Source organism: Centruroides sculpturatus, unplaced genomic scaffold (genome assembly GCF_000671375.1).
Source record: "Centruroides sculpturatus isolate CEXI.00-Female unplaced genomic scaffold, Cexi_2.0 scaffold11, whole genome shotgun sequence".
NCBI lineage: Eukaryota > Metazoa > Arthropoda > Arachnida > Scorpiones > Buthidae > Centruroides > Centruroides sculpturatus.
In genome coordinates, this window is record NW_019384501.1 from 190217 (window position 1) to 211573 (window position 21357).

The 21357-nt window shown below is 33.4% G+C and overlaps 1 protein-coding gene across 1 annotated transcript in view; it reads right to left on the reverse strand.

Moving 5' to 3' along the window:
- Positions 1 to 3557: 3557 nt before the first annotated feature.
- The window catches only part of LOC111622062 (vesicle-associated membrane protein 3-like), a 30392-nt gene continuing 12592 nt past the window's right edge, over positions 3558 to 21357 (reverse strand). Inside the window, exons 5-6 of the mRNA XM_023364381.1 lie at positions 6944 to 6995; positions 3558 to 3785 (exon numbers count right to left, since the gene is read on the reverse strand). Of these exons, the coding sequence (XP_023220149.1) occupies positions 3766 to 3785; positions 6944 to 6995 (72 nt within the window). The 3' untranslated portion in view covers positions 3558 to 3765. The remainder of the gene's footprint in view (positions 3786 to 6943; positions 6996 to 21357) is intronic.

Below are 21357 nucleotides of genomic sequence, written 5' to 3' on the forward strand. Positions count from 1 at the left end.
GTCAACCGGAAGTCCTTGCTTAGAGGACAGTCAACTACCATGTCTCCGAGAGGGCACCAACAGGAGCAGCTACCATCTCTTTATCCGAACTTGGACTTGAAGTGGGGAAACCTCCTGTGTCCCGGTCAGTATTTGCATTATGTACCAATTACAACTCACTGGAGTTTGCTCAACTTCAGACATGAAGGTGTAGGTTGGCCCATCTATAGTACTTTGAGTCCAGCACTCTTGCCAGTATATCATAGATCTTTGCAATAAAGTACCTTTTATGTAAGAAGACAAAGGTTCAACTCTGTCTTCATTACAAATGGGCCCCTGGCTGCTTCCTTGGCTAGTTGGTTGGCGTGCTCGTTACGCAGAATCGCGATGTGGCCTTGGACCCACCTCAGGTCAACGTGTCGTGAATGCCTCGCACTCAGTACCCTAACTCTGATCTTCTGTACCAACTTGTCCTTATGATACCCGTCACTCAGGGCCTGAAGCGATGACTGGCTGTCAGAGTAAACCATGACCGACTCTGTACCCGGATGTTGTAGGATCCACTGGGATGTCCCCTCCAAGGTCACCAGTTCCGCCTGGAACATGAACGCCTACTCATTCAGTCTGACTGACTGACTGTACTCTTTAACTCTGTCACAAAAAACGCAGTACACAGCACTTACTAGGATACCGTCTTTAGAGCCATCGGTATATATTTCAACATTGCTGTTTGTCGGTTCACTCCATAGACACAGTTTCATTACCTGCAGGGCGGTGGGCCTCTGAACCATTAGCAGCATCCTGCTGTGTTTGATGTTGGCAGATTCCTTCAACCAAATACCAAATCACACACTCTTCCACCAAATACCAAATCACTCAGATCGCTTCTCCACTAAGACTGTAGTCCTGTCTAGCTAGTCTCAAAAGAGCCGCTATTGTGACGTTTGTTCTTTCTTGAACACACCTCAGATAGGGCATCCAGTATAGAGTCTAGTGAGGTTGGTCCATCTGGATATGTTGGGACCCATCCCTCACCATCCAGCTGCCCCATTGTGAACCTGGATGCCAACCATAATGAGCTTGTTAAAAAACAAAGATGTTTATGCATGCCAAAGTTTAAGACTTCAAATAATGATATTTATTAAACGAATATGCTTTAAATTAAACGAATATGTTTTAATTACAATAAATGTAAAAATCTGATTGTAAAGGCAGATTAAGAAGGATGATTGAAATCATATGATAATGTTTCGTAGCAGATGATTTCTCCTTACTTGCCATAGATTTGCCACCTGACTTAAACTAACTAATTGATCTGTATATCTTGTTTTGTTTAAAAATTTTAAAGTGATCCTCTGATTTTAAGATATTTTAATAAACAAAATAATAATAAATAAAATCATTGCAAATTATGAAGAATATAGGAAGATCTTATTTGCTATATTCTTGAACCACTAGGTAGCTGCTTTGGGGCCTAATTTATTTCTCCTTCATAAACACTATGCTCTAACTTATCTATGAATGCATCATCATCATCAAAGATGATATCATCTTTGTGTTACTGAAGTAGCACAATGATGTATTCTATACATTTTTGTGCTACTTCAGTAACAACTATTTTTTATCTCCTCCCATAAATAAGTGAAGACAAAAAAACCAGTGAGGTTTTCATGTCACCAGTTTCTTTTGTTACAAACCAGAGCAAAAATCTGATTTTGATTTTGATGGCATATGAAGTAGGGATTTTTTTCAACATTAAACCTTATTGTAGACAGTATTTTGGTCCTGCAAAGTCTGTTTAACTCTGGCAAGGCATAATAGATGATCTGAGCCACAGTCTGTACCCAGTATGCTTTAACTGCTTGCATCATTCCTTTTTCCCAAGTCATAGTTGCCTGTGATGTTTGAATCTTGTTTTTAAACAAAACAAGATACACAGATCATTTTAATTAAATTATTCATACACAGATCAATTAGTTAGTTTAAGTCAGGTGGCGAATCTATGGCAAGGAGAAATCATCTGCCACGAAACATTATCATATGATTTCAATCATCCTTCTTAATCTGCCTTTACAATCAGATTTTTACAAACTTACTTTTGCATTAAAGTTTCTTATAAGGTAAACTAATGCTCATTTTAGAGACCTTCTTTACCTAGATGTCATCAGAAAACCATTCACTCTCATCATCTAAGATACCTTTATGCTCACACTGAGGAAGCATTGAGGTGCATCATCTGATGCACCTACACTTGGATCCACACCTGCAGAATGGTGATGCTTTGCAGTTTCCTATGCTATGCACTAATAGGAATCATCATCATCTGGTCGCTTGTACTATGAAAACTCCAAGCATCTTGAAACTTTTCATGCTTGTTATAAATGTTACTTGTTCATTGTTGATATTAACCATTCTCAGAATAGCAAACTGTGAAATTGTCTGATTGAAAATATTCACTCAGACAATTTGTTTATTCCACTACATATCCAATTGAGTTCATTTATGCCAAGTATGCTGATATTCAGTCTCTGTCATTAAACCTGAAATGCATATCCTTTAAATTATAGAAAATAAACCTACTTTTTCCATCAAAAAGAGAGTTCCTGTGTGATTTGTTCTCAACAGCAACCTTGTGCTAATTCTGAAGGTAATACTAAAAAATATTTTGTTTAAGATCTTATAGCAGTGCTACTCAATCTATGGGTTGCAACCCCAAATGGGGTCGTGGAAAATTACCTTGGGGTCACACTGTTAAAATGTTTGAATACCATTGCCTTATAGTATTCCCGTATTGCAAAACTTTCAGAGTCACCCTGTAGAATGCCTTTTCCCAAACTTATCACAATGATCACAAATGACTAAAAGTGATTTATTGATTGATTAGTTTTTCAATTTTTGTTTCTATATATTAATTCCAATATGCATGTTGAATGTATTACTTGACACTCCTACTATGTCTGAAATGCATATTGGAGTTAATACAAAGGAATAAAATAAAATAAAAAAACAATTACTTTAAGTCATTTGTGTTCATTGTGATAAGTTTGAGAAAATGCATCCCAATAGCTAAAAGTACAGTACATCAAGATTATTAAAAGCAAATAATTTTATTTTAGTGTGATTTGCTTCTTAACTTGAAAAGTATTTAATAAAAACATATTGAAAAAGTATTTACAGTAAATGATTGCTACTATTGTTAAATTATATTATTAAGTGACTCTAAAATAATAAAGAACTATTAATCAAATTATTTTCCACCTTTTATACAAATGGTTTGCACAAACCTTTATTTTTGTGAAGCACATATACAAAGGGAGATTTATTGATCAAGAAGGATGACATTGAGTAATATTTTATATAAATTTAAATACAATTAAAAGGCCACTCACTGTAATTAATAAAATAATATCATAGTCAAAATAATCACATTAATTAATATAATACATCAATAATACTGCATGTATTTTTAAAACAATACACAATTACAGCACCTCATTATTTTATAATTGTTTTTAATTTTGTTTGATGGGATGTTAAAGTCATTTGTATATTGTAGTGGGTGACAAAAGCTTCTTATGTTTTTTTTCTTTTGATAGAGGCACAACAGTGAAGAGCACGGTGCAACAACAACAAATATGGCCTATAGCCATCCGTACAATACAGATGTCTTTGAATATGTTGTTACCTTGATGTTACTTGTTGTTTTATTTGAACTCTGATGTTATTAAGCGACCCTTTGTTTAGCCTACATAGAAGGCATGAAGTTCATATATCATGCTGAAATGTTTAGTTGCTGGATGCCCAAGCTAAAAAAGAAAATTAAATAGATAAAAGTTATTATTATTTTCTACTTATTATAGTTATAAAAAGTTATTTAGTAATTATTAAAATAATAAATAATGAAAAAGAAAGATGAATTTAGAGCTGAAAATTAATATTAAAGTGCTAGTTACTTTGTCATCAGACAACTAGAATGATATAAACCAAATCATCAATTTATAGATTCAAACTAATTTATATGAGATTGTAGTGCTTTGCGACTATTTTCCTTTTTTGTTGTTTCGGTTTTTCCCTCACCCCTTTCGTTTTTGTTCGTGGTGCCACCTGTCCCCAGTTCACCATATATTGGCAGCTGGATTGGCCAGCTGATGTCACGTGTGGAGGCTATCCGCTGTGTAGGATATATAAGGTCATGACCCACGTGGAGGAGTACCTTTTGGCTTCCCGATTGTTCCTGACTATGGTGTGCCAGCCATGTGTGTAAGATCGAGACGTTGAGCATGGGAGACCTGAGGACATAGGGAGACAAGACAGCAGAAATCGGTTTGCATCTAAATAAGGACAGTGTGGCAGGGGATAACAATTAGTTCAAGAGAAAGAAGACCGGCTGAAGATTCATAGGCACAGATTAGTTCTTCTTCAAATGTTTGTACACGGCGGAAGATTGTCGTGAGTAACTTTGTTAATTAATATCTTCTGTTGTTACACATCGTTTGTCACCCGCGTTGTCACGTGTCGTGAGCCCCCAAAGTCGAGGAGGGAAAGAGAGGAAAGGCATAAACGTATGTATTGTTCGCTTGTACCACTTGGATATAATACATTATTGTCAATAGTTCGTGTCTTATGTAATTATCCCGTTTGTACCCTAACGAAAGTTAATTAAATACTAAGTTATTGTTGAGCCGACTTGTCCGTTGTGTTTTGTCTGAAGCCCTGCGGACTTGTTCTACAGGAACCCTACAAGATATTTCATCAGATGTGTTTTATTGGATATTGGAATATTTTTCTTAACACTGATACAGATCAATCAAGTACTGTGGTTTAGGCACAAGATTCACAGTGCTACAGTAAATTTCATGGTCTCACGTTCTTGTTTTTGAATTTTTTATGGCCAAAAAAACTAGTAGTACATCTTTTAATTTGTTCTATTATTGCATTGTGGCTGTCCGCCATTTTTGTATATACATAGTTATAGTATTTAGATTTAGAATTCTTTGTTCTTTCCTTTCCTTCTTCTTCTTTCTACTAATGACCATTTCCGGTCACCCGACAGGAGCGGGAAATTCGTGGGTCCTGATTGGTGGCTTATCGACGTGAACAGGGAGGGGCCCTGCCCGTGGGGTACAGAAGGAGAACAAAGGGGTGAGAAAGACACTTTTTGCCCGGGTGACGAAGAGAAGAGGTTGCGAAAGTATCGTCGGGACATTAAGTCGGACCTCGAGGACAAAGAACAAGCCGAACGTGCTGAGTATCGAGTAGTCCTAAAAGAAAAGAAAAGGACTAGTGACTTGTCCAATAAGAAATAGTGGTCTACAAAACCCAAGTGACAATTATCATACCAGGAATGTTGGATATTCCAATGTCGATCGACAAAATCCCCACAATCATCAGAAACCACAATCAGGACCTCCTGTGCTAAATACCGGTATACTTTTCCTTCCTTCATTTTCCTCTCCTTAGTGTAGTGTTAGATTTAGTTAGTTATAAGTTAGTAATTAGAATCCGTATCGTGAGAACAACTCATTGTAAGAATCCGAACGAGAACAGAGACTTGTTATATATATCTATCTGTGTATGTGTCTCTGACGGGCATCACTGTATTACCTGTTAATTCTGGTTGTAATAAACTATTGTTTAGTTAGTATTTGTTGGAATAATTGTCTCGTACATCCTTAACTTTCACAGCATCCTAATATAATTTTACCATGTCTTATAAAACTTACAACAAAAAAAAATGTACAAAAACAAAGTAGTAGTTTTGGTCAGAATATTTACTTATTCTTCATAATCTGCATCAAATTAACTCAAAATCTGATTATATACTAGGCTCATATTAATTTTTTAATTATTATATTCTAAATTAGAATCCAAAAATAATCAATTAAGAAGTCAGTAATGAATGCTTCATTTGATAATATTTAACAATTGCCAAAGCTAAATAATTGATTAATCAATTACATCCAATTAATCACCCACTTTAGAGTCACAAACATTTTGCCAGATTTGAAGATTTGTTGGTGATATTAAAAGTATGTAATTTAATCGGAACATATTTTTAATTTACAGTACTATCACATTTTATTTTCTGAGAACCCAGCTGGATGGTACAATAATAGAATCCATAATTTACAAAACACATTTTAAAGGCAATAGAGAGGTCGCGGCAAAGTTCAAACGTTAAACTTGTATGGCAAGCAGAAGTACACATTTGACATTTGAACTCCAAGTAAAACATGTTGCACCACACGTTCACATCATGCACTGACTCATGGGATATTGTTAAAAAATGGTGGAAACGTTTAACAACGACAAATATTACTAGTGAAGGTAAGTAAACAAATTTAACTATTTTAAAGTATTTATAGGATGTTTAATAACACTAAATAATTATTTTTAATTAGTGTCATGTCTCCTACCGTACAATAGGACTACTTCATACTTTTGTTGAGGGAAGTAGTGGCTTATGTAAATCCAAAAGCAGCTCAGAAAATTATTTTTAGAAAATTTACAAACATATTATGCCATTGATGGTAGAAGATGCCGTGAAAGAACAAACCTACTCTTATAGAATTATGATAAGCTATTATGAACAGAGATATATAAATTCTATAGGCACTTCACATCACTTGCAAAAAAATTGAATAATTAAATAATTTCTGGATTAAAATCATCTGTTTCTTTACAATATTATTCATAAATGCTTAAATAATCATTATTTTAATAAAATATGTCATAATTTTGTGTTTGAGAATCATAGAAAATTATAAAACACAATTTCAGAAAATTGAGAATTGTTTATAGTTTGTTTGAAAGTTTTAGATTGGATATACAATATTCAGAAATTTTAAGCTTCAATGTTTTGAAAATGTCTATCTTCCCATTAATTATATTTGACAGGAAGTAACCTATTTCGTTTTATTTTCTATATAAATCACTATTTTTTTTATTTAAAATAATTTCTTACCTATTATAATTATAATGATGATTATCCCAATGCTGATCATGACAGTAAGCATCTGAAAAATTGAAACTTATTTCAATATAAAATTTAAATAATATACACTATTTTATAAATAGATATAAATTTAATGAATAATAACTTTTGGGTTAATGTGTATCTAGATAGTCCAAGATGGCGGAACTTCGGTTAGGTTAGGTTAGATTAACCATATTTTTAGCAGACGTTTCCTTTTTTTTATATTTTGTTCAAGAACTACCGTGAATCAATAACTAGTGATGTTTGGCACTCTCCCTTCTGGGAAGAGTCCGTTGGGCCCATGAACAGTCAGAAGTGCTGCCATTGGGGTTACCTAGGTACACATTAACCAACTTTTGTTTAATTATAAGACTGGGTTTGGATGGGCACTCTGTTGCACCACTGAATGCTACCACTCATTCACATGTACTAATGATTCAAATGCACCAATAAGTAGCACTTCTCACCACAGTTTTAGATGAAAAAATTTATCAACTGTATTTGTATTTACATTTTATATTTCATAATAATATATATGAGGATTTTTAAAATAATCTTTTCAGCTATCTTGGTGTGATATTAATAAAGAATTTATAAATTTTGTTATACAAATTATTCATATTTTAAATACCATGAATAAACAAATTTGAATTAATGAATGTGATTTAGTTTCTGTTTTTAATAACAAAGTAAATCAAAAATAAACGAGATCAAAATTTCTACTACTACTAATTTCTTTTAAAAATATTGGAAAGTAATGAGGATAAAACAATTACTGAGACTAAAATACCAACTGACAATGATAGAGTCATAAGCTGTTGCAGAGCTGATTGGTAGGTTTGTCAAGATCACCTAGTGTCCTTGGGTTAGTTGCTTGATGTAGCCATGGAAAGTAGTCCATGTGAAATGCCTCACACCACCAATGACATCCACATCACCAACACATGTTAAAGCACATCTTCAAAATATAAGGTTTCAATGGGGAGATGAATGGACATGATTGAGCAGTACCATTCACAAGGAGACATACAACTTGCAAATCTTGCTGAATCCACTATTGATAGGGATAGTGTTACCACCTGTCCGGTTTTCACCCGAACAGTCTGGGAATTGACTCACTGTCTGGGTGAACTATTAATTTTGTCCGGGAATTTTGTAGAAATTATGATCTTAAAAATTATGAAATTACGATGAAACAAAGTTCTTGCAAATATTTTTACAAATTTACACTATTTTAACAGTGAAAGAAGTCACACTCACTGAAATTCATCTGCAATTCTGCCATGTTAGTTAGGTCTGTTTATGTCAACGTGTGGTGCGCAACCTGTCGACCTTTTTTCTTTTTTTGTTTTTTGCATGTACGATCGTACATGTCTCCAATATCCAATAAAGCAGCTAAGTCATCTGTACCTGTACTTTCTTAATTTAGGTTACTCCTACATAAGTCCCTAGTCCCTAACTGTAACTGATTTAGAACCGCCATGCCATTATTCTTCGCATTGTAAAATGACATTGCACATGCGTCAGGAACTTCTATTCAAACAAACCTGACCTGTCGTCTGGGTCAGCAATTTTCAAAGATGGCAACACTAGATAGGGATTAGTTCAAATAATGCTAGAAAAAAACTAGTGGAAACCTAACGGAAAGTAAGATTGAGGTAGTTGAAGTGGTTGTCATTCCAGAAGTGATGGAAGCATAGCATAACTTCAATTCATACCAGGTACACTGAATGAATGAATGCATGTTATCTTTCTGACTACACTTTTAGCAATATATGGTACAAAAGTCAAAACAAAATTCTATCAGACAAAAATCTTGGTGGTCTGTCTATGACCCACTTTACTTTTTATATAAAGTACTAGCAAAATTCTTTAAGCAAAAGAGCTAATACAAGTGATCAAAGCTTAAATATATTGTCATTGGAATAATGGCTCTGTCTTTATCTCTTGTGTTGTTGAAGTTCTGAGCTGCTCATCATCTCCATCACACTCATCAACAATTTCATTGGGCAGTATAAATTCATCCAAATCTAAAGTTTTCAAACATTTGAATTATATTTCCTGGGCTTGTTGAGCAGATCTAATGAAAGCTATAAGTTGACATGAATCAAAATCTCAAATTGAATCAATGACTGCCATTGACTTACCTGTTATTTACTGGAAAGTCAATTTATTGCTCGTTTAGTATGTATCAGCCAATGGTGCACTCAGGATTTAATCTTGGGAAGTTGAATTGAATGGATAAAAATTTTAATGCAAATTTAACAAAATTTCTACCTTATGTGACTGGTAATTCATTAGTAGTATAGAAATAGAAGACAATACAATATACATAAAACAAATGAATTTTAATTAGGAAAAGATTCTTGGAAAATTTCCTAGTGTTTTTTTCTTCCTTTTTTTTATTGGAAGTTGTCAGGATCCTTGATTCCTTCTGGGTACATCACTGGTGCAATTTCTCTGTAACCATTGATGACCCTAAATATCATCAATTTTGTCCATTGTTGATTTATTTTTGATGAATTGAAGCAAATATTCACAATTATAAATGTTTTTACACAAATCAACACTAACCAGTATACTGTAGTGCCTGAGAACAGAAAATGATGCAACTTATTGCTCAGCACCTCAAACAACCTTTACAGCTCCAGTGGTATGTGTTTACACCTTAACAAACATTTTCAACCTCATTGAGATCTTCATCAGGCTACTTTAATTAGGAATTCGAACGCGTTTGGAACAGAACGTATACGATTCAAAATTTATAAACAGATTTAAGAATACTCATGGAACGTTACGCATGTGCTAAAATGACTGTAACGCACGTGTAATATAAAGTTTGCGTAACGGTAGAAGCAGACGAATTATACACATTCATTTATGAGGATGAGTTCCCTCATAACAAAACTTCTACGCGCTAGATATACCGATTGCAAACGCGTTCGAATTCCTAATTAAAGTAGCCCGATGAAGACCTCGATGAGGTTGAAAACGTTTGCTAAGGTGTAAACACATACTACTGGAGCTGTAAAGATTGTTTGAGGTGCTGAATTATAACTCCTCTAGTGTTGGAAGACGTTTATTTCTTATGCAACTTATTGCCATTTCTGACTGCTGTATTCTCATCTTTACTAATATGACCAAAATGTAGTTTTGTTCAAATCTGCCAGTATGTTCCCTTATCAGTTGTGCAACAAAGTGACTTGTCTGAAGGCAGCCTAAATGTCTTTCTAAAATTTTAGTTATAAAACCAAAATATTTTCAAATATTGTTAAATATTAAATTTTCCTGTGATAAAACTATTATTAAAATCTTGGTTTTGTAGCATTTGTGATTTTTTTAAAACTCTTTCTGTTAAATGAGCATTAAGGGGGCCTTTTTTCAAGCCAACTGTGGGTTTAGCCAGGCTCAAAATGATGTAGCAGAGGTGAAAAAATGGGGCCTGTCACATCTGAGACAGACTCTTCAAAAAATTCTTGAGAGGTTTTCAAATGCCCAGATTTGATGCTGGGTCTCAAGAGGGGGATACTGATGACTTAATTGACTTGACTTAGCCTCTAGTCAAAAACATTTATAATCTGAAGATGCTTTATAAATGTAGCAGAAACTATTGCCCATTGGTCAAACGAAACATCTCTTTTGGGCAAAGATGTGAATGAGACAGTGAAGCTTCTGGATGCAAAACCAAAAAGCAATTTACCAATTGCCAATCACATGAATGAAGAATATAATTTTAAGCAACTTATCTTTCCTCACTGGATGTTTAGTTATCTTCTACCCAGACAATTATTTAACCAGGCAGCTAGTCAACAGCAAGACCACCACCTCAACTATTTCAGCTTTATCTTGAAGTTTAATTGTAGATCATATATTACAGAATAAAGAATGAAAGAAATGTTTGTTTCAATAAATGTTTATGTTAGGGAATAATTGAAAACTTTAATGAAATTATTTTTATGTTGAAACCTAGTAATGGTTCAAGTGATTTAAATACTAAATACAGTCAACTCCCAATTATTCACATACAAGATCAATTACAACTTTGCTTAAATCAACTGTCAAACTGACAAACTATACAGAAGGTCACTAGGTATGTGGATAATAATTATACTTTATAATAAGTATATTTGAAAAAATACTAATTACTATTTTTTTTAATTTATTGTTGTTTAATGAATTTTATTATTGATGGATTATGTTTATATTCATTCTTTAAATTTTTACAAATGTTGTTGGTTTTATATATATATATAAAATAAAAACAATATGTATATATAATACATCAACCAAAGCCAAAATATTGGGCTAGAAACAGAGATAATACTAATAACTTAATAGACAATTTGGCATTAGAGTTAGGCATTAGGCACCATCTCTAATGCCAAATTGTCTATTAAATTATTAGTATTATAGCCATTTCTAGCCCAATAATATTTCGGCTTTGGTTGATGTATAGCTTTAAATGTGTTGGATGTAGTAAGGATGTTTGATTATTTGTATATATAATATATTTTGTGTTTCTCTTCATTATTGTATGCATAATTGTTACAGTGTGAACAATTACAATTTATCAATAATTGTTTATTTCACACACTATTGATTGCAACCATCTAATAAATAATTCTTTAAAGTCTGTAATCTTGTATTTGCAAGTGTAAAGGAACTATTGATGATTCAATGATCCAAAATGCAGAATTTTAACTTTATTTACTCTGATTAATTTCATAAATTATTAAATGCATTTTGGACAAACTTTCATTTTACAACCCCTCATCAGTAACTAAGATTATTTAAGAGATATATTGTTATTGAAAATTGTGGAATTCACAATGATCTGTAATAGGATGATTGCGGGTATGTAGAAGTGTGATTACCGCAAACAATGGGAAGACAATGTAATATCATAAAAAATTAAGTTTATATACAATTAATATGTACAGAATATATTTACAAGTTGCACAATTAGGCTACAAATGGCAACTGATACAAAGTCTATCAGGCAATATGAATTGTTGGTGGATAAACAATTCATTAATTTGAACACTAAATCTAACATATCCAGCAAGTAATTTCCTTGATGCGAAAGGATTTGGCTCTAAGCTTACCTTAGCAAGTCAACACAATGCACAGTTCCTGAGAACATGTCACACTTGTAAAAGAAATGTGAATTCTCCGAGCAAAACCAAGGAAACCAGCATGCCAACCATAAAGTCCCAGAGAGAGAGAAGAGAGAGACAGTTGCCAGTCTGCACCCTCCTTAAATACCCCATCACAGCAGTGCTGCCAATCCAAAAACTATCCAAAAGAAAAAATATAAATTGACAATGTATAGCCCAAAAATAGACAATTACTGCTGAAACAGCACAAAATACATAAGAGCATTTCTCATTTCTTTCAACTTTACAGGAGAGCAATTTAAAAAAACAGGACTTTCTTATTTTCTTTGTAAATAAGAAACTATTGAGCATAAAGCACTGCTCTTTTCAAGTTTTCCTTTAAAGTACTTGGCAAATACTATAAACACACAAGTTCATTGCTGGCTTCATTATCATCATTATTTTGGAGCCTTATTTTGAGATACACCTTTATGTTCTGCTAATAATAATAAGCTTTCTGCTGATTTAATGAGATAAGCTTTTCAGAATTAAAACATAACTATGATTTAATATTAAAATTTGGCTCAAAGTAACTAAATCAACCGATTGCTATTAAAATAAAATGTTTTATAGGAAAAATGAGAAAAGACATTATTGTACTGAAGAGTTTTTAATGACGAACATAAAATCAACAATAAACACAAAAACACAAGTAAATTGACATAAGGATAAACTATTTAAGAAGAAAATATGTGCGTTACAAAAGTAAGTTAAAAAATACTTTGGAAAAACAAAAATAAAATTCAAAAATTTTATTTAAAACTGTTAATATACATCAGAAACTGAAAGATACTAAGTGGTAAAGTAGGCTACCTGCTTACTGGTATATCATTTAAAGTGCAATAATATATTTTTTGAATAAAGATGAAAATAAAAATGAACAAAACCTTTTTGACAAGAGAAGAAACTAAACCATATATAACAACATTTTCTTTTTTTTCCTCTCTTCTTTTACTGTATCAAATGAGACAAAGATTTATAAAACTGGACATGTTCAGGCAAATTTATTACTGGTGTTGGTCCAGAACAAAGAGCAATTAAGTTGTGTTAAGATTAATCATATTCGTTTTGTAAATCACGCTTAAATTAAGCGTCATCTGTTCATTTTTTATGTCCGGTCATTGTAAGACCACTCTGGATCGAGTGTCAGTTGTATATACAAAAGGTAAATTGTTTACAAAAACTCAGTTTGTAAACAATTTACCTTGCATTGGTTGTGTCTACGGCAAACATCATCATATCTCTCACCCAAGAAATAACAAGGTAGCGAAGGAAGTACTGGATCTGATACACATTGACTTAGGTGAAATAAATGTCTTATCTCTGGGAAAGGTAAGATATTTTCTTCTATTCATGGATGACTTTTCTTGTTTTAGGACTGTTTATTTTTTACAAACCAAGGATGAAGCCCCTGCAGCATTGGGTAAATACATGAAACTAGTTGAAAACCAATTTGGAAGAAAAGTGAAGAGCCTAAGGTCTGACAACGGGACAGAAATAAAAAATTCAACTATTGGAGGAGCTTGGAGTTTTACATACTAGGACAATTACATATGACATACTTAGGTATAAAGATCAAAGTGTTGCCTGAGGGAATTTTTGTGAGTCAACCTGATTACACAGAAAAGATCTTGAAATGATTTAGGTATGATCAAGAATAAGCCGTGTCAGAAATATTTGGAGTATTGCAAAAAAAGTTATAATTGTAACAACTACAATCAAAAGAGCCATTTCACAAGGAAACGTATAAATGAGAAGTCAAACGAATCAACAAAGGAGATATGACCAAAGGACGACGACAAGCTCTTGTCACTGTAGGATTCACATCAATGAAAATAAATGACAAGAACTCAAGATGAAATTGACAGGCTATTTGGTATCAAGATAGTGCCGCCACACAGCAGATGACCTTCAGGAAAGAATGGCTGACAAACTACAAAGTGCTGGAGGAGTATATGAAGGTGATACTCGGGAATACAGAAATCAATGGGATCGGAGTAGGTGACGTCGAACTTCAGGCTTTTAATGGAAGGGAATGGTATCCAGCAACCCTGAAAGATGTTTTATATGTTCCTAATATATCATTCAATCTATTTTCGGTTACCCAAATGTTGGATAAAGGGTTTATTCAGACTGCCAATGCAAACATGTCAATTATCGAAACGGCCGATAGAAAGGAGCAAATAGCAGTAGCACAATGACTTGAAGAATTGTATCAAATGATGTTCTGCAGAGAGGTCACAGGAATGTACATGATAGCCAACTCAATCAAAGTCTGGCATGAAAGGCTGGCACATCAGAATGTGAAGTACTGCAAGAGTATTTTGGACAGAAACAATATAAGATACATTGATGACTGAGCCCATAACCTGTGGTGATTTCTAGTAACTGTGAACAAATCAAAAGGCGAGATAAGATTAAAGAAAACATTTATTAACATCCGACTTGGATCTTACACAAAAGACATCTGCTATCGTGAACAATTAATAAAACCTTTGAATTGTGTAATATTCGAAAAGTTATGCTATAATATGATTAAGGAGGAGTGTTAAGATTAACCATATTCATTTTGTAAACCAAGCTTAAGTTAAGCATCATCTGTTCATTTTTTATGTCCAGTCATTGAAAGACTGCTCTGGATCGAGTGCCAGTTGTATGTACAAAAGGTAAATTGTTTACAAACTGAGTCTGTCTATTGTCTGATAAATGTATATTTTTTTTTGTTAATTGTTCACGATAGCAGATGTCTTTTGTGTAAGATCCAAGTCGGATGTTAATAAATGTTCTTGTTAATCTTATCTTGCCTTTTGATTTGTTCACGGTTACTAGAAATCACCACAAGTTGTCATACTTTTCCAATGGCAATGGATGATATTATGGTTGTTCATAACGAGAGATTTGTAAGTCCGCAAATAAACATTACAAATAGGAACACAGAACCAAAACCTGTATGATTGAATATTCCTTTAAAGCTCTCCGAACACAGTTCTTTTATCTTGTTTTGTTAAAGATCCCAACTTAATGGGTTTCTTAACCCTATTATACTCACAGGGATATAGGTTGCCTCCTATTCTCATACAAGTATATAATATATGTGCACATAACACAAAACCTTGATAACTGACTTAAAAACTAATCTTATGTCTAACTTAAAACTAATATAACAGGGAAACGATTAAACTTAGGAAAGTATAGAAAGTGTAAAGAGATAGATAGAGAGTCCACGTTGATTTATTGATTTCTTCGGGGAGGTGCCCTTTCATAGATGTGATCTTTTATTCTTTTTTACTGATTCAGCAATTCATTTTCGAGGTTCTCTAATTCTTTTGGTTTTCCTTAGTCCCTCATGCTTCTTCCTCTCTAATCTTGACAGTCCTCTCCTATAACTGACGTCTTCTTCCCACCTCTCTCTTTTCGAGCTTCATTCACTACACTGTATGTCTGTTCCCTTTGAGGTCCAACCAAAAAGTGTTCTCCTCTCTCCTCACCTCTGGCTACATTTTCTTTTGTTCATTTCCCCAAATTTGGAGAAGCACTAATACCTTACTCCTTTGTTTCACCCTTGGTTCTGAGAAGGGGTAAACCTCCCCCCTCAAGTAGTAACGGTCAATATGAAAAGTTCTCAAAGACAATAGAAAGAAAGTAGAAGAATAGAAATAAAACAAGGAATTGTGAACTATATGCAAACTACAATATGGCTGATAGCTACAATATCTCTTATTTAAGTTATTAAGTTGTTTTGTCAACACTAGTGCATTTTGCCATTTTAAAGTAAACAATTGGCAGTTGTGATCAATGTGGCTTGTTTTAAAAAATATTTTACCTAATTCATTCTTCCTTACATTGAATTTAACAATTTATGTCCATTTAAAACTTTTTTCTCATTATCAATTTGGACAGAACACATTCCAAAGTTTACACTAAATTTTTTAAGTAAAAAAAAAATCATTATAAGTGAAGAATGCATTATATATGACTTTGTCTTTCTTCTAAGACGAAAGACTGGTATAAGCTGAGAAGGCACAAACAATTCACCAACCTTTTTAATTGTGTATGAAATCACACTGTGAGCTGAGTTTCTTTCACATTGTCCGTGATTAGTGGTAAAGAAACGAAGACTCACTTCATCTAAGTGTTTCAACTGCAAAACAATATATACGAGAGCTCCTGCCACAATGGAATTCTGATTTTGTCCACCACAACCATCAGCAAATAAATAGGCAGTATGAACCTTCCTTTTGTCATATTTCAGAAATGTTCTAAACAGTGCTGTTGATACTTCAGAAGCACCTTGATCACTTTTGCACTTATTCCAGGTAAAGCAATAGCAGTCCTGAGAGGCTATGTCATAAAAAGTTAAATTATAAACAGCAAACTTTCTTTTGTAACATACTGTACTATCATTTGATACAAGCAAATAGAAGACCTGTTGAAGATCAAAACATAAACAAAGCAAGCTGGGCTCATTTTTAGTGGCAAAGCTTGCAAGAGTTTTTTATTTCATGCACAGCATTTTTGGAAACAATATGCTTGCCATAAACATCTTGCATTTTTAGTTTTGTTTCTTCAGATCCCTGGAGATATGCTGTGCATAAACCACACTGGTCCTTTTTGGATCTGTGAAATGAGAAATTCATGGATTTAAAATCTGTGTGGTATGATGTGAAACACTGTTTTCTAATGTTGGGATCCATCTCTTCTAAAATCATAGTATACATTTTATTCAAAGTCAAGTCTCTGTGAAGATATTCCTGAGTGCCATCTTTTTGGCAGTAATGTGACTCCATCTTTTGGAATTGATTAATGTGATCTTCAATCAGCTTTCAATTACCCTGATCCCTCAATGCAGGATGTTCCATCTTGCCACCTCATGTGGAATGTCTACACATGCCATTGTTGCTAGTTTGTCACCAAAAGTGTTGCCTACAATAGTAGCTAATGTTTTGAAAAATAATGATAATGTTGCCTATGTTAAAACCTAAGCTTACAGCTATACATCAACTAATGCCGATTATCATCAAGCTAGAAATGTCTATAATATTAATAATTTATAAGACAATTTGGCAGTAGAGTTAGTTTTGGCACAAATTATCTTATAAATTATTAATACGTAGTACGATCCAAAAGTTTGGGGACTTGGCATAAAATTCCTTACCCTAAAAAGTTTATATTGCCGATGCACAACCACCTTCAAACTAATTACCTTGGGCGACGATACATTTTTTCCAGCGGTCGTATAACTTCTGGAAACACTGCTGGAAGCCATTTTTTGAAACATCCCGTACGGCCTCCTGTGATGCTGCTCTACACCTCATCTGATGACACAAAACGGCGTTAAATAAATAACACCATGTTTCATCACCTGTTATGATGTGGTTCAAAAATGATGGATTCTTATTGGCTTTGTCGATTAAATCACCCGATATTCTCATTCGTTCTTCCTTTTGTTCAGAAGTCAAAAGTCAAGGGACAATGTGCTGAGACACTCGGTGCATGTTAAGATCTTCTGTTAAAATATGCTGGCAACTAGTCTTTGATAAGTGAGTAGCCGCAGCGATTTTTTCAAGAGTTTGGTGGCAATCTTTGCAAACACATTGACAGACTAACTCAACATTTTCTTCGTTCTGTGAAGTCGAAGGTCAGCCAGAGCGTTCATCGTCTGCGATGGATTCTCGTCCCGTTTTAAAACACCGATGCAATTCGTACATCTTCAATTTCGCCATGGTAGAATCACTGTACACCTTTCTTAACAATTTTAAAGTCTCCATAGGTGTTTTATCTAAACGCTGACAAAATTTAATGTTGCAGCGCTGTTCTTAAAACTTCATTTTTATTACGTCGCAGAACAAAGGTAACTATCTCCGGAAGAAAACAGCAGCACTCGCGATTTAATTACGTGACATGGGCGAAACAAACCTGAACACGTAGGACTGGTTTGATAGAATCCATTTCATACGCTGTAACTTCAAATACATGCTTTTGTTGTCATAGATTACTGCAGTCCCCAAACTTTTGGATCATACCACGTATTATAGCTGTTTCTAGCCTGATACTATTCGGCATTGGTTGGTGTATAACTTTAAAATATATTGGGTTTAGTGATGATGTTTGTTTATCCTAAGCTTACAAATGACTTCAAACAAAACAGACTAGAATGGGCAAAATCAGTAATGAATTGGACTGACAAAAGATGAAAAAAGATGGAAGAATATGACATTTACAGATGAAAAATGTTTTATCTGGATAGATCAGATGGTAATAAATATTATAGAAATATTATGAGTTATAATTAGCAAAAAGATGAAGTTAATCTATTCTTGAAAACAGAGATCTTCAAATTCAACATGAAAGCATTGCTTTTAAATAGAATAGGTAATGATATAATAGTATTTACTAGAAATACACAGTAATATAAAATCTACAAATTGTTAAATATGTTTAAGAAGAATCTTCTAAAATTTAATATTACTTGAAATTATAATAATTTTCTTACAGCGAAATCCCATTTCTGGNATAAAAAAGCAAAGAAATATTTTAGCAGAGAAATGGGAGGTGATAGAGTCATAGTTTGTTCAGTATTGGCTTTTAATGGCAAAGAAAATATTATCATAATTAATGATAGAATGACTTCAGACAAATATCAAAATATGTTATTGAATATCTTATTCCATTTGGACCACTGATTGGAGGAAATTAATGGATATTCCAGCAAGACAATGCTCCCTATCATGCATTTAATCCACCAAAAACTGGCTTAAACTAGAAAAAATAGATGTAATGGACTAGCCATTGTGTAGCTCAGACTTAAATCCCATGAAAATGTGTGGGCAATGCTTTCTTGAATGATCTATGCTAATAACAAACAATACAAAACTGCTGATGAACTGACAGTTGCAATTGATAACTGTTGGGATAAAATAAACTTACATGAACTGCAACATTTGTCAGAATCAATACCTAATAGGATTTAAAAGCCAATTCTAAAACAAAGAAAATTATATTAATTAGTAAAAGTTTATATAAAAGGGCAAATTTACTACTATATGTATAATTATTTTACAGCAGATTTGATTGTAATTTTTATATTAATTCATCACTCAGAAATTTGAATATTTTTATTCACAAATATGATGTATTTGTGAGAAATTATTTATAATAATGAGCTTGTTAATTGTTAAATTGGTATAAATAAATATTGTGTGAAGTTATACACAAATTTCAAATGTATGTATAATTTCTTTACAGACTGTAGCAGCAAGCTGCTATTGTGGCTGTATGCTGTATTAATGTATATATGTATAGAGTAATTTAAGTATAGCCTTATTTCTTTCCTTTGTTCTTTGTTTCTTCCTCCTTCCGGAACTTTCTTTTCTAATGTTCTATAACACTTTTTCCCTTGGGTGGAATAACTGACTTTGAGAACCTTCCACCCATCCCAACTTCTGAAGGTGTGGGGAATGAAACAATAAATAGCAGGAGGCCCTCGGGGCAAGTTGCTGATAGTTGGGACACTTTTTGTCCGAGACAGCTAAGAGTAGAGATGTGCGATCAGTGAGCTCCAAGTTGTGAAAGCAGTGTCGAGAAGAAAGAGTGTGATCGTTGGTATGTACAGTTGGTATGTTGGAACAACAGTGGGCCAAGAGAGGAGAAACAGAAAGCGCTTGTGGGAACCAAAATAAGGGAAAATTTTTAGTATCAAAACAAAAAGTGGGTTGTCTCAAAATCTCAACATTGGACCCTTTCATTGAGAAACACATGAAGCAATGGGTACCCCCTTTCCTAAAAACTCATTCTTTCCTAAGATCTTCTTATTCTCTAATCTTTTTCTATCTTAATATTAAGTATGTTAAGAATATAAGATTAAGTTAGTTGTTAAACATGATTGAAGATTGTGTAATTACTTGACGCAAATATTGTATACGTAAGTCTGTGTAGCGATTGAACGGGCTCATTTTTGGTGCAACTATCGCCATAGTTTGTCTCTGTACCCACAAGAGGAAGATGCAATAGAGTTGGGACCTGTATATTTATGTATCTTATGTCCACTTGAAAATAAAGTCTTGTTCTTTATATTACACTGTCATTATTCAAGTCGCACATAACATCACATTATGCTTATAACATAACTTGCTTGCAAACATGATATCCATAAGCAGGATGGCAACTGAAACTGATGCCATTAGGGTTCCATATTTGGAAGTGACTATCTCGCAAAGGTTACATGTCAGACTTTTCTTTATTCTTTACTGATAAATATCATTAGAAAATCTGACCATTGAACTGGGCTTTCTGTTAAACATATGATAGGCTTAGTGGAATGTGCAGCATGACTTCCTGTAGCACCAGGAAGTAGACTAATTTTGCAAAGCTATATCTTGTGAAGGTTCACATATAGAGGTATAGACTTTGACTTTTTTGCTTCTACAGGCATTGTTCCAACAGTTTCATTCACATTCATATCTGCAATCTTACTGGGCCTAATGTAACTTGAGACTACTAAGTCTCAAGATACATTGGGCCCCATTCTTCACTATCTATCTACATCAGTGTGGGCCTAGCTAAACCCAAACTGGATGTGCCCACAGGATAGCGAGAGTTAAAAAATAAACAAACAAATCTCAAAAAATAAAATTGAATGATTTTGAAGTTAACAATTAAACATCATGCTTATACTTTTTTTATTCTGATTAAAAATTCTAATTTTTATATTGACTATAAATATTTTCAAATTATAGTTTATTTAAAATTTAAAATATCTAATGATAAACCCATAACTTTCTATGGAAATGGATATGGATTGATATGTTCTTGTGTAAAGATCTACCATTGCCATTACAAAACATGGGCATTTGAAAATGAAAAACAATTGCATCCTTGTGCAAATGAATGACAAGGACACTTTACCTAAAATAACAAACATCTGCAACTCTTTTTGTACTCATATGTTAAAGAAGAACTGCATAAAAGTTAGAGAAAAAAATTTTATTATCCAGTTGTGCAGATCCAATTGTGTCAATTATAAAAGAGAGTTGATGGTCTTTACTAAGTATCTGAGTTAAGAAAACAGTAATTAAACAAAGCTACACTGCAAGCCATAATTAATTGTTCATTGTCACTATTGCTACAGATTGTCATTTTGTTAACAAGACTTTATGGATAAGTAAAATCTGTCACTTTTGATGATGTCAGAAAGCTAGAAAGCTGTCAACTGGAATTGATCATGTAACTTAACATGTTTTCATGTCT